The sequence below is a fragment of the Cryptomeria japonica genome, chromosome 1 (assembly GCF_030272615.1).
Source record: "Cryptomeria japonica chromosome 1, Sugi_1.0, whole genome shotgun sequence".
NCBI lineage: Eukaryota > Viridiplantae > Streptophyta > Pinopsida > Cupressales > Cupressaceae > Cryptomeria > Cryptomeria japonica.
The window spans coordinates 414,425,673-414,440,900 of NC_081405.1; the positions used below are offsets into that span (position 1 = coordinate 414,425,673).

Below are 15,228 nucleotides of genomic sequence, written 5' to 3' on the forward strand. Positions count from 1 at the left end.
TTGGACTTCCACAAGTCATGGATTCGAGTTACCCAAGGATACAAGTCATCTAGGTTGTGGATTTGAGCAACCCAAGGTTAAAAGTCTCCTAGGTGGTGGATTTGGTGAGTCATGGATAACTCACTTCGACCTCCTCACTTATTGATTTCACTAGGTGTTAAATGACTTGTTCATATGGTTGACTTGGTGCTTTCTTTCCTTTCATCATCACCTAGACCTTGATTGATCGTCATCAAGCATTTCACCTCAGTTGATCATCACTTCTTGATCATTCCTCACTTCCATGCTCTAACCTAAGGATGTCCACTTGCTCACTTAACTGTTCATCACACCTGAGACTCGCTCTGACTTGACCTAGAGTTTGCATTGTGAAGCATCATTCGGTGATCATCTTGACTCCTATCTATCACTTAAGCTTTGAGAGCTGATAAGACTCCATACTAGCTAAGAAGGGGACCTAACTGCTGCTAGACTGCTTGACTTGATCACTTCCTGGCGACAAGGCATTGCATCCTCTCACAAGCAAGAGGTTAAAGACTCGAACTATTGCCAAGCTAGACGACTAAGCTAAGACAACTACACTACCAAGAAAAAAAGTGTGGGTCCCCATTTGCAATGGGGCGATGTGTGAAAACGTCACAACAAACTCCTTGTGTTGCTTAAAGCCTTGACCTCATATTGGAGGATCTTGGCAAACTTCCCTAGATCAAAACATGTGTAGAGCACGCAAGAAGTATTTGTAAATACATATATAATCAGACTTGGGTCCTCAACCTTATGAGGAATTTCACAAGAAAGAGTTGGCTCATCTATGAATTACCTGCTTTGCAACTGATTTTATCACATTGCAATCTTTGCTTCAGACCATGGCCGCTTTGAGATGCATGTTTGTAAGTGAGGAGTGGATCATCATATGCAAAGACCATTGTAGGGATTGATGTGGTTGATCGAGTTTTTGATGAGCATATTTTTTGGCAACCAGCCAAGGAGATTGTACATGTAACTTTTGATTATATTTTTGTTCTTATTTCCATTTCATTTGCTTATTTGTTCACAATAATTTATGTTCATTTTTAATGTTTCACAATGATTGCAGTTCATAGAACCTTTAGTTGTTCTCCTACAAGTTGATGAAGAGAAGCCCGCAATGGGTTACATATATGAGGGCTTGGATAGGGCAAAGGAGGCCATTAGATCTATTTATTGAAGGGTTGAGGATAAGTACCGTCCCATATGGGAGATCATTGATCGACAATGGCACTTTCAGCTTCACAAGCCTTACTACCTTAATCGACATTCTAGTTTCACTCAAATTTCAAGGCCGATGAGGTGTTGAGTGGGCTCTAGACAGTTGTAGAGTGAATGTCACTTGATTCATCAGTTCGAGCATAGATTGTTTGTGTTTTTCTTGTAGCATATGGATTTCAGCCAATTGCATTGTCTTATTATTATTATGCTTGAGCCCTAGCTGGTGGACAATTTCTAATGTCAGAAGCCCAAATTGAAGAGAAAATTTGGTTTCTTTTTCCTGTGGGTAGTAACTAGAGGACATAGTGAATCTGATTGCATTTGGAGTAGCTCATACCTAATCACTTCCTGCAAGAAGGCAAATGCATTCAAGTTAGCTCAATTGGACAATGAGGGGCTTCCAATCCCTCAGCCAATTGCATTGTCTTATTATTATTATGCTTGAGCCCTAGCTGGTGGACAATTTCTAATGTCAGAAGCCCAAATTGAAGAGAAAATTTGGTTTCCTTTTCCTGTGGGTAGTAACTAGAGGACATAGTGAATCTGATTGCATTTGGAGTAGCTCATACTGAATCACTTCTTGCAAGAAGGCAAATGCATTCAAGTTAGCTCAATTGGATAATGAGGGGCTTCCAATCCCTATCAATGGAATCCATCTCAAAAAATATCCTCGATCTATTTCATCTCTTCCATAGAGATTTACAATTGTAAACATTCTCTTCCCCTCTCCCCATTTTTTCTTCTCTCTCTCATTGCTTCAAGCTTATTTTTGAATTTCATATAAAATTGCTTGCGTGCTTTACTTTCAGAACTAATATTATTAGTAGCTGCCTACTTAGTGCCACTTGGCATCATTTTATAATTTCTAAAACAAGAAGGCAATTTTAAATAGAAACACCTTTGTATCATTGACCTTATTCATCATAGTTTGATTCAAACATCCTTTTTAGGATGAATACCATATAAACTTGTTGCCACATGATAGTCTTTTGGAGTCTGCTCTTGATTTTGGAAGCATTGATTTCTACATAGAGGAATTAATATGATCATTCCCAAGATAAGAGCCATCAATGCCTTTTAATAAATTCATTACTTAATAACATTTTCCCATAAACAAATTATAACTACATAGTCTGAAGAAATAAAATTTTAATAAATTCATTACTTACTAGCATTTTCCCATAAGAGCCATCCATGTCTTACCATTTAATGGGTCTTTGGGTGCATGCATCCTTACATTGCTTTTGTACAATCACCCACCTATTCTTGCTTTACAATTCAGTGCCATGTATTGCTTATGCAAGAATTTCAATGACCTATTATTTAAAAGGAAGCTTTATTGAGAAGTGTGATTAATCATGTTGTACTTAATCACGTAGGCCAATCCATGGTAAACACAAATGGTGTAATAGAGAACGGAGTTTGATCATGAAAGTTGTAAGTGTGATTATTTGCATTGATTTTTTTTAATGTAAGACAGCAATATGTTTTACATCTTTTTGTAGTTTCTTGGCTTGCTTATGTTGTAATGTGCCTCAGCTGTACCTGCCTCGCCTTCCTGATAATTAGGGCCTGATCTGTCCACCAAAGGTTTGATTAGGGCAAATAAACAGATCTATGGTTTCCTGCAACATTATAGAAATTTCATTTTATATGTCAGCAGTAATATTAAATCAGTGGCATAATTATTGCAGTGAAAAATACACACACGACCCATTCTAGACTTTGAGGACTCTCCAGGTTGGTTGGGCTACCCATCTAGACCCATTCCGTCTCTTAGGGCTAATAGGGCCACCTGAGGATGGGCCCAACATACCCCTGGCTTGCACTCATTATCTTGAATGTACTAACAAACAGAGGACAACAAGAAGATAATAAATGTCTACAGAAAACATAGATTCATAATTATAGAATTTGTATTACTTGGTTAACATTTATCCATTCTGTTAATTTGTAGGGTTGATTCATTACGTTTGTGCCAAGTTGCAGAAATATGACTATCATTAATTAGTATTCTTTTTCTTTACTTATTTTGTTGCGTCTGTAAATAAATGAATTATGTTTATTCTTTTATGTTTGTTACTAGAGTTCATTTTAATGAATCATACCAAACCTGATATTGCAGGTTTTCTATTTGACGTGGAAGATAAGTTCATTTTAACCTTTTGCACATTATAGACGTGTTTAATTCATTGGCAAGAATTTTTATGCATTGATCCGATTTAGCAATTAATATGTGCAACTAATTAGATTATATTCATTACCAGTGATATGAAGGATGAATTAAAGAAAAACAGATTGGATACAACTTGCATATGGAAATACTTCAATGCACGATAAACACATGAGCACATTGCGACACCTAGACGGACTGGCCTAGGAACGTACCAGACTGCCAGCGATGGGGAGGGATGCTTTACTAGGCGCTGGTTCTTCATCGCTAGGAAGAACCAGTGACTCGCCCTCCACATCGTTGCTGCCTGATGGGCTCACTGGCTAACCCTCATGGCTGTTTAGGCATCGTAAAAAAATGAAACTGAAATTAATATTATTGCTGAGTAACGAGGTTACCTGTTTGCAGATTCCCTTGCACTTTGCCCTTGTCACCTCCTTCTCCCGTGCTTCCCTTGGTGTGCGGGGTTTATACTTCCCGAAACCACGCGACCCTTCCTTGGAAGCATGGCATCTTTTTCGGAGATGACTTTGGGAATGGACGGATCCTTTCATTACTAATATTAGTTAAGGTCTAAATGCATTTAAACGGTCAATATAATTTATTAATTTGAACATTTGGAAAAATATATATTTATGTACATATTGTATATAGTTATGTTTCTATTGATTTTTGCTGTCCATATGGGGATATGACAGTCATCTCCCCTTAAATTGCTTGTCCTCAAGCGATGTGGAGAATTGGGTGGTTGAAGATCTCTTCACCCTCCTAGGTTGCATCCTCCTTCGGCAACCATTTCCATAAGATCAATTATTCTACAATGTTTTTATTCTTTATTCTCCTCTCTTACGTATATTGATGTATATGATCTTTTAGAGTCCTTAGGATGTCCATGCTTTCCTGAATAAAATCCCTTGCTCGTGGCACTTGACTTTCTGGAGTAATTAGTGATCCAAAAGAGGTGGGTTCATAACCATAAAGTGCCTTGAATGGGCTCATTTGGATTGACATGTGATGTGTAGTATTATAACAGTATTCCACTAAATGTAACCATTTGGGCCAAGCTTTCTGCCGCCCATTGACATAATTTCTTAGATATCATTCAATCCATTTGTTGACGATTTCAGTTTGTCCATCGGTTTGGAGATGATAGCTAGTGCTCGGGGTGAGATGAGTCCCTGTCATCTTGAAGATTTCTTGCCAAAATTGCCCCATAAACCGGCTGTCTCGGTCGCTTATGATATTCTGGGGGAGCCCATGAAGTCTGAAGACTCCCCTAAAAAACACTTCTGCTACTTGAGATGCTTGGAATTTATTTGATATAGCAAAGAAGTGTGCATATTTAGTGAGACGGTCTACTACCACATATATACAATCTTTTCCTTTGGCCTTGGGTAGGCCGGTGATGAAATCCATTGAAATGCTTTCCCACTTCTACTTGGGGATGGGCAATGGCTTTAGCAACTTGACTAGGTGGTGGAGTTTCGCTTTGTTCTTCTAGCACTGTGTACATTTTTGTACGTATTTTTGGACTTCCTTCTTAAGTCCTTTCCAAGAATATCGTTCTCTGATTTGTTTATATGTCTTGTAGAACCCTGGGTGTTCTGCCAATGGATTATTGTGGTATTCTTCAACTATTACTTTCTTGAGTTTAGAGTTGGGCACCAAGTACACCCTGTCCTTATATAGGATAAGGTCCTCCACAACTTTGTATTCTGCATGGTTTGATGGGTCCCTCAAGATCTCACTAGCAAAAGGGTCTTTGGCATATTTTGCCAACAGATCATATTTCCAATCAGCATTTATAGAAGTTATGGTGTTTATTTGTGGCTTTCTTGATAAGGCGTCTGCTACCACATTGGTTGTTCCCTTAACGTATTCAATATCAAAGTCATAAGCTTGTATCCTACTGACCCATTTTTGTTGCCTATTATTTAGATCCCTTTGATTTAGAAAGAATCTCAGGCTGTTATGATCTGTTTTTACATGGAATTTAGTGCAAACTAGGTATTGGCGGAATTTGGCTAGTGCATGCATGATGGCTAACATCTCTTTATCATAGATGGGGTAATGCTTTTCTGTTTCTGTTAGCTTACGGCTTTCGAAGGCTATGGGGTGTTTGTTTTGCATGAGGACAACTCCAATCCCTTCTCTGGAGGCATCACATTGTAGTTCAAATGGAAGGGAAAAATCAGGGATAGCTAGGATGGGGCATGAGCTCATAGCTTCCTTCAGACTTTCGAAAGCTCTTTGGGCTGCTTCGCCCCAAGCAAAGGCCCCTTTCATAGTTAGATCGGGGAGAGGGGCTGCCACTTTGGAGAACCGCCGTACAAACCTTCTGTAGTAGCTGCAGAACCCCAAGAACCCCTTTAATTGTGTGAGGGACTTAGGCCTAGGCCATTCTCTGATAGTGGCTATCTTCTCCTCATCCACGCTAACTCCCTCCACATTAATCTTATGCTCTACATATAGGATTTCCTCTATTCCAAACTCACATTTGGACGCTTTTGCATAAAGTGACTCTTGCTCTAGGATCCTCAATGTTTCCTCAATATGTTTGAGGTGCTCCTCCCAAGTCTTGTTGTAGATCAAAATGTTGTCAAAAAAAACTAGTAGAAATTGCCTTAGTTGCTTGCAGAAATTATGATTCATACATGACTGAAATGTTGTTGGTGCATTGGTTAGACCGAAAGGTAGAACCAAGAATTCAAAATGTCCATAGTGACACCAAAAAGCTGTTTTGTGGATGTCCTCCCTCATCCTGATTTGATGATATCCTGATCGAAGGTCGATCTTGGAAAAATATTTGGCTCCGTGTAGTTCATCTATCAACTCATCTATTCTTGGGATTGGATACCTATTTTTGATGGTTTTCATATTCAGTGCTCTGTAGTCAATGCACATGCTTAGAGTGCCATCTTTCTTTTTAACAAGTACCACCGATGATGCGAAAGGGCTGGAACTAGGTTGGATGTGTCCCATAGCAAGTAGTTCCTTAATGGTTTTCTCAATTTCTTCCTTATATTTGTGAGGGTGGCGATAAGGGGTAGTGATGACTGGTTTTGCCCCCTCTTCCAATTCTATAGTGTGTTCAAACCCCCGCTTGGGAGGCAAACCTTGGGGTATTTCCCCAAACACCCTTTTATATTTCTCCATGATGCGCTGGATGTCCACATGTGTGGATTTCTCATGAGTATTTCTCTTATCTAGTATCATGCATTGGGCCACCCATTCTCCTCGCCCTTTTCTAAAAATTTGCTCCATTTTTTTAGATGAAACCACCTTAGGACTACCATCAGGTAAGCCCTTGAGAGTAACTTCCTTCCCTTCATACTGGAATCGAATTATTTGGTTTGGGAGATCAAACATGAAACATCCTAGTGAATAAATCCATGGAGTCTCCAATATGATATATGTGTCCAATGGTACCACACAGAGATCTTCCTTTACCGGATGGCTACCTATTATGAACTCCAACTTAGGTACCAACTTAGTGCATTGGACCCTTGCCCCCATGGCTGTTGCTGCTTTGAACCCTTTGAAATTCTGTGTGGGCAATTTATGCTACTTGACTACCCTTTCATCGGTGAAGTTATGGGAGGCTTCGTTGTCCACAAGTGTGACTTCTTTCTTCCCTTTAAGTGAACTCTTGATTCTAAACAGGTTGTGTTTAGCAGCATGGGTGATAGTGTCAACTATGGCTTGGTCTTCTTCCCCTAATCTCATTCTTTTGCTAGGTGGCTCTTCCTCATCCTCATATGGTGAGGCTTCTATCCTGTGAGCCTGGCCTTGACATTTATGGCTCCTTCCTTCATATGATTTTAGGCATGTGAAACAAAGTCCCTTCTTTTTAAGGTCCTCCAAGGCTGAACACATATGTCCCTTCTCTCTCTTTCCCTTGCAATAGGTACAAGACTTTACAATCCCTTCTTGACTGTGTCTACTATCCTTGGGTGGAGGTTTGGAGGAGTTGCCAAAGGGTCTGGTCTTGTCTTTGAGTGAGCTTTCTTCAAATTTCATACCTTTTTGTATAGCCTCATCTAATGTTTGGGGTTCATGGGCACTTACTGTGCTTTTGATTGATCCCCTCAGCCCTTCTATGAATAGGTAAGTAAGCCTTTCTTGTGTTAGACCTGGTACCATCACTGTTAATTTTTGGAATTCTGTGGCATAGTTTTCAATAGTCCCCTGCTGCCTTAGTTGGGTGAGCTCTCGAAAGTACCACTCGGGATGCTTTTGGTCAAATCTTTTTATGAGCTTTTGGGTGAACTCATCATATGTCTTTATAAGTTGATGTCCTTGAGTGATGAGGCTGTGGTGCCACCACTCATGGGCAACTCTGGATAGATGAAGTATAGCAAATTTAATGGCATTGGATTGAGTCATGAGGCTGAGGGATAAATAGGTATCCAATTTTTGGATCCATGACCTAGCCGATACCTTTCCTTCCCCATCATAGTTGGGGATGGTCACCTTATTGAGTTTGTTTTGAAGCTCTTTGTGGGTTGGAGGATATCTTTCATTACGGCCAAGTGTCTTTAGTTTGGCATCACAATAGTCTCTGAAGGTTACAAGATCTCGTAGTTCGGGATCCAACCCGTGGTAGTCTGCAAGGATTTGGTCTACATTTCCCATGGGTCTGTCATGGTTATCATCACTTATTGGCACTTCCTCAAGTAGGAATGAAGGGCGGGTGGGCCTTGAGCTGGTGTCCTTTGATGGGGTGGGGTGGTGGTTTTCAGAATGATTGGATTGGGCTTCTTTGGTATTATGGTTACTTATGTTTTGGAGGGCTTGAAGGACAAGTTGGTTGTTCCTCTCATTCTGTTCAATGAAGGCCTGCATGGTTCTTTTAGTTTGTTCCCTTAGTGCTTGAGCGGTTTGCTCCATGAAGGCCCTAAGTTCATTACTAGCCTATTCACTCATGTTTTTGGCTCCTTTTTTCCTCTCTTTCTAAGGTCCTACAGGTTCTTTGGCTTTGTTGCATCACCTATTTCCACAGGGTGGCAGGAACTTGGCTCTGATACCACTGTAATGTGCCTCAGCTGTATCTGCCTCACCTTCTTGATAATTAGGGCCTGATCTGTCCACCGAAGGTTTGATTAGGGCAAATAAATGGATCTATGGTTTCCTGCAACATTATAGATATTTCATTTTATATGTCAGCAGTAATATTAAATCAGTGGCATAATTATTGCAGTGAAAAATACACACACGACCCATTCTAGACTTTGAGGACTCTCCAGGTTGGTTGGGCTACCCATCCAGACCCATCCCATCTCTTAGGGCTAATAGGGCCACCTGAGGATGGGCCCAGCATACCCTTGGCTTGCACTCATTATCTTGAATGTACTAAGAAACAGAAGACAACAGGAAGATAATAAATGTCTACAGAAAACATAGATTCATAATTATAGAATTTGTATTACTTGGTTAACATTTATCCATTCTGTTAATTTGTAGGGTTGATTCATTACGTTTGTGCCTAGTTGCAGAAATATGACTATCATTAATTAGTATTCTTTTTCTTTACTTATTTTGTTGCGTCTGTGAATAAATGAATTATGTTTATTCTTTTATGTTTGTTACTAGAGTTCATTTTAATGAATCATACCAAACCTGATATTGCAGGTTTTCTATTTGACATGGAAGATAAGTTCATTTTAACCTTTTGCACGTTATAGACGTGTTTAATTCATTGGCAAGAATTTTTATGCATTGATCCGATTTAGCAATTGATATGTGCAACTAATTAGATTATATTCATTACCACTGATAATGAAGGATGAATTAAAGAAAAGCAGATTGGATACAACTTGCATATGGAAATACTTCATTGCACGATAAACACATGGGCACATTGCGACACCCAGACGGACTGGCCTGGGAACGTACCAGACTGCCGGTGATGGGGAGGGATGCTTTGCTAGGCGCCCAGCGACTCACCCTCCACATCGTTGCTGCCTAATGCGCTCACTGGCTAACCCTCATGGCTGTTTAGGCATTGTAAAAAAATGAAACTGAAATTAATATTATTGCTGAGTAACGAGGTTACCTGTTTGCAGATTCTCTTGCGCTTTGCCCTTGTCACCTCCTCCTCCCGTGCTTCCCTTGTTGTGCAGGGTTTATACTTCCTGAAACCACGCGACCCTTCCTTGGAAGCATGGCGTCTTTTCCGGAGATGACTTTGGGAATGGACGCATCCTTTCATTACTAATATTAGTTAAGGTCTAAATGCATTTAAGCGATCAATATAATTTATTAATTTGAACATTTGGAAAAATATATATTTATGTACATATTGCGTATAGTTATGTTTCTATTGATTTCTGCTGTCTATATGGGGATATGCCATATGTTCAGATATACTGGATCATCTACTTTCAGTCATTTTCTTATGTTGTTCTGATTCAGGCATGTCTGAAAATTTGCTTAAAGAATATTTTTATTTTGTTTTGATGTCGGTTGAAAACTAACAAGTATAATGTCTCGAAAGATCATGGAAAATAAAGTAACTAATAAATTGCATGATTCTAATAATTTATAGTATATACCATTAAATGATGATCAACTATAAATTTGCAGGCTGTTGCCATCAAGGCAGGAGGAATGATGTCACTTGCAATTGATCAACATGGGATCCTTTGGATATGGGGACGCTGTCCTATGCCATCAAATGAAAACAATAATGAGATATTTCATCTTTCTTTTATTTCTAATCCACAACCTGTTCAAGGTTTCCAAGGCTATTCTGTTTCTAAAGTAGCTTGTGGTAATGAACATGTCTTGGCCTTAGTTAATCATGGATCGACTGTCACGGAAGAGCATCTAATATGCTATGCTTGGGGCAGTAATACACATGGTCAATTAGGTTTAGGTAATAAAGATGGTAGATTAATTCCCCAACCCCTAACAACTTTCAATCAGCCATTTACTGGAATGCCATTTGCCATTGCCTGTGGGGCATTCCATAGTGCTGTGCTCACATCACTAAATCAGTATGCAGTGCTTTGCTCTGAATCAGTTGAAGCTTCTCAGTATGGTAATGTATGCTCACATGGAGAAGGTAGCTTATGTTGGACGTTTGGACTTGGTGAGAATGGCCAACTTGGACATGGAACTTCTGAGAACAAGCTGTTGCCTGAATCTGTTGATCAATTGCCAAAACCTATCTCACTCAAGCTGGTTGAGTGTGGATTATTCCATACCTGTGTCTTCTCAGAATCAGGTTATGGTTGGGTCTGGGGAATGGAGAGGGGTCTTGGTCTTTGCCCTAACATTGGGCCACCAGGTGTAGGTGGCGGAGATGCACTGTATCCTTTGAAAATAGTAGATGAGAGGTCAGATAATTTGTTAATTTCTGCTCCTGTTGAAGTGGGTTGTGGTGCTGCTCATACTGTTCTAGTTTCAGATAATGGTTTCAAGCTTTGGGCTTGGGGTCGTGGACAGAATGGTGTTTTAGGAAGAGGAAACACACTAGATAGTTTGGTTCCTTGCCTGGTTAGCTGGCCACCACCAACTGTGGTGCACAAAATTGATGCCAATAAGGGGCTTATAGAGGGGAGTGAAAAAGAGATATGGGACAAGTTAACAAAAACAGAAGATGACACTGGCCCAGATGAACATGCATATTTGGCTAAACTTAGGCTGATGGAGTTGGGGAATAGATTGTCTCAAGCAGAGGAAGAAGTGCAGTTTCTAAGGGATAAGCTGGGAACAGTCGATCACTATGCCAATATTCTACATTGTACTATTTTTGGTAACCATCACCCTGGTCATACTATGATGCAGATGGTCAATAAGCATAATGCAGTTGATATTCAGGAAGAATGGGATAAAATCATGGAGTTGGCTAGCAACAGTGATCTTATTCGCATGGAAGCTTTCTACAGGACTATGCGCTCTAAGGTGAAAGACATCATAATGAAAAGGAAGATAAATGAGTGGACTAATCAATGTTTGAATTCATTTAGCTCAGGGTCAGCCAGTAATAACTAAAGCAAGCTGTTCTGATTCTATTCTGAATTGTAAGGTGCTTATTGAGAAATGAATGGTGCTTGTATTGAAAAGTGGATGATGCTTGTTAGCAATGTATTAACATAAATTAGAGCTAAAGGGTCTTCCAATGACAATGAGACATTTACTTTCCTTTCTTTTATATCTTGGACAGCATGCTGCTTACCTATAAACTGTCCATAACATACTGTTCTACCATTTTATCTACTTTATTCATTCATGTTTTGTGTTTCTTCCCACTTGTACATTACCTGTAATCTGGAAGTAACCTTTGAGTAATCTTTCCTTTTAAACAGTGAATTTCTCATAATTCGGTCCTGGCTCCTACATAACATCACTGCAATTTATAAATGTGCTTTACATCTATTCTTGATGGTTCTGAGCCCTGACAATGCTTTTATTGCAAGTTTGTAATTATTCACTTATAAAGTTTCTGAGTGCCTTTGTTCTCGTCATGAAATGTTCTCCAACTTAATTGCATGGCTTACGTGAGAATTCCATATTAATTAGGGCATTTAATGAATACAGTGGTTTCAAACCATTAAATTATATATTCAGAATGCACTTGTTTTGATGTCCTAATCAGTAATTACACCTAAGCTCCCTTAACTTACTATGCTTATTCTTTAAAACTAACTAATCCTATGTGCTGTCCATTCTTCTCCAGTGATTCCTTAGAATTTTCCTTCTAAGTTAAAAAAATTATTTGCAACTGAAAGCTCAAAAATAGAAATTGAGATTTAACAGCTCAAATTTATATACTAAAGATGCTAAATACTGACCTTGATGTTGCATTTGTATCTCCTTGCCCCTGCATGCCAACACAATGTTTAATAGTATCTGTTTTTAGTGTTTATTTCTAAACTCCGGAATGACCTCCTTAACAGGCCATTTTTAAGTTTCTTTATTTCCTTGTATTCTTTATTGCACCAATCTTGAGTCAGTTTTTGGGTTTTTCATATTCTCTTGGCTTAATGTACTTCATTAAGATAAGAAAAGTAACCATTAATTGCAACAAATATACATATATGTATTTTGATTATATATGAAATGAAGATTTTACTTACTCTCCTATTCTGTTCATTTAAGGCTTTCCATCCTGGTCGATAATGATTTTGCAACAAAAGACAGCCAAGGAGATTTCTCCATCCGTATGATGACTTTGTCATTAGAACAGTCATGAGGAAATCACTCAAAACCTACGTATTTAAAAAAAAAGAAAAATTCAACTCACTATGATTGTTTATCTGCAGTTGTCCTGGGAGATTAGGATTGGCCAGGAAAGCATAAAATGTGGAGGTATAGGCATATGAACAGTGTTACCTCTAGAGAAGGAATCATATTGACATTCATAACAATCATTATACCTAGATTGATTATGTCATTCTATTTGAACTTTTTTTTGGATGAAAACGAGTAACACTATTTACAGTCACCCATATGCTGTCTAAAACTGATCTGATTTTTCTTAAAGTGGTACAGAACATCTATTTATAATGCAACTGTTCCATTATTACAGTGATTCATAATTTGCCCCTTTCTGATAATTAACAGAAAATTAATGAAAACGATAAGATCATTATTGCTGATTTAAACACCTTGGCATAAACATACAGTCAAGTTCATACAATATGTTACAAAAACCGAGAATTAGCTAGGCAAACTGTTCTCATACAATATCCTTAATTCATATCATATAAAAGATCATATCACTGCAGGATATCACAATGGCAAGTAATCTTGCATTACCAAATAGTCAGGGCACTCATATTGATCGTGTTCATATTTTAAACTAAAGTTATAAATTTTTATCGCAAATATGTGTTAAAATGCAGACTATGGAAAGCAGTTCTACGCTAGAAAAATAATTTATATCGCAATTATGTGTTAAAATGCAGACTATGGAAAGCAGTTCTACGCTAGAAAAATAATCTTTTGTGTTCAATTAAAAATAGCAAACCTGAGTAAGAAATTTCAAACACATACTGCTGAAAATACAAAATGAAAAGAACAAAACAAAACAAATAATTTACTAAATGGAAACAACATTACACCAATCATTCTTTTTCCATATTCTATATTTTTTCTGTTGCTAAGTTTTGCACCCGAGATCTCTTTTATAGGCTAATGTTTTAGGGTTACAGAAACTGAAGCAGAAAAAAATATACAAAATAAAAGATGAAGTGTTTTATTCTGAAAATAAAAGCAACTTATTTCATGAATTTGAAATCTCTCTGAATATATAAAAAGCTAGATAAGTTATAACTTAAAATAGAAAACAAAAGGAAAACAAAAATTAAAGTTGTTTTCAGCACCTAGTTGTGGGAGAAGAACAGCCAACCAACACAATTGAAAAACTAAGACTTTCTTTTTGCAAGGATGTGTTCTACGTCAAACTAAGTTTCTCTCTTGCAGTGCATTAATCTTTCCTTGTGTCAGGGATTTTGTGGGAATGTCTACAACTTAACCACTGAGGGAAACGATACCAAACTATTGCTCCCTTATGAACTTTGTCTTTGAGGAAACGATACGAAATGTCTATATGCTTGGAGCAATCATGAAACAATGAGTTTTTAAAGAGTTTGATGAAACTCTGTTTGTCACAGTACACTATTGTTTGCTCCAACATCTGATCAATAAGCAATCATGAAACAGTGGATTTTTAAAGAGTTTGATGCAACTCTGTTTGTCATAGTACAGTATTGTTTGCTCCAACATCTGATCAATAAGTGTTGTTATCGACTTGTAAAGTCAAGCAGCCTACTTCTTTATTACTGCTATGTACTTCTATTTTATTTTATGCTTATTGCTGCTAATGCCTACTTCTTACTGAACCGGTATATCATACTTGACCCTGAGCTAAAACAAAAAATTGTTGTTCCTAGCAGTACCATCACCTACCTACTTTGAATCCACAAAGCCAACTCTGATCTTTCAGAGACCTCAATCCTTATTGTGTTTTTCAAGCATCAAAGCATATGTTTTGTAGTAGTCCATTTGAATTTGTCTTGATGACTAAACCATGAATTGACTGAATGTAATCACCACAAAGCAAACATTAGATTTAGTAGTTTCCAAATACATGAGGGAACTTATCAATTGCTTGAACACAAAAATATCCACCAAATCTAATTTTGAACCTATTGTAGACACTAGTATCACATATGCACTAATTTCAATAAATCTCATTTCATGTTAATATTTAATGCACTTACCACCTCTTAATCCACAAAATAATTTAGTCCATTATTTATCACAATTAAATTTTATTAAACAATATATATTTGTTAATCAATTTAAAATGAATAATTTTCTACCAAATGTCTAAATATTCAAATTTAAATTTAAATTATACAAAGTTAAAGTAATTTAAATCTTAAATTATACTTCATGGTTTTAACTGTCTAATTACCGTAGTTAATTAAATAATCAATTTAGTTAACTCACTAGTCAAATCCTGTCAATCAAGTTGGCTAACTCAAAATCACAAATTAATTAATAAATCAAATAATTATCAACTCATTAATCAAATTAATCAAATGGTTGACTACTTAATCACCTACCTCCATCTAAATGACAGATTGATTGATACCTGTCACCATTACTTCCCCATTTGTAAATCCAACTCATGATCCAAGATTAAATTTCTAACATTCAATTTCCTCTCAAAAATTATATAAATTAGAACTTACTCCATATTCATCATATGGGATCAATCAAGTAGATGCTGCATTAATGTGCAACAAACATCCCAAATTATTCAAATGCATTCAGCCCATCCACAATGATGG

General features: G+C 37.6%; 1 protein-coding gene across 1 annotated transcript in view; it reads left to right on the top strand.

The window, feature by feature from the left end:
• Positions 1-11,670, top strand: part of LOC131065428 (ultraviolet-B receptor UVR8) — a 152,928-nt gene extending 141,258 nt beyond the window's left edge. The window contains exon 5 of the mRNA XM_059218406.1: positions 10,007-11,670. Coding sequence (XP_059074389.1) covers positions 10,007-11,419 — 1,413 coding nt within the window. The 3' untranslated portion in view covers positions 11,420-11,670. The remainder of the gene's footprint in view (positions 1-10,006) is intronic.
• Positions 11,671-15,228: the final 3,558 nt, after the last annotated feature.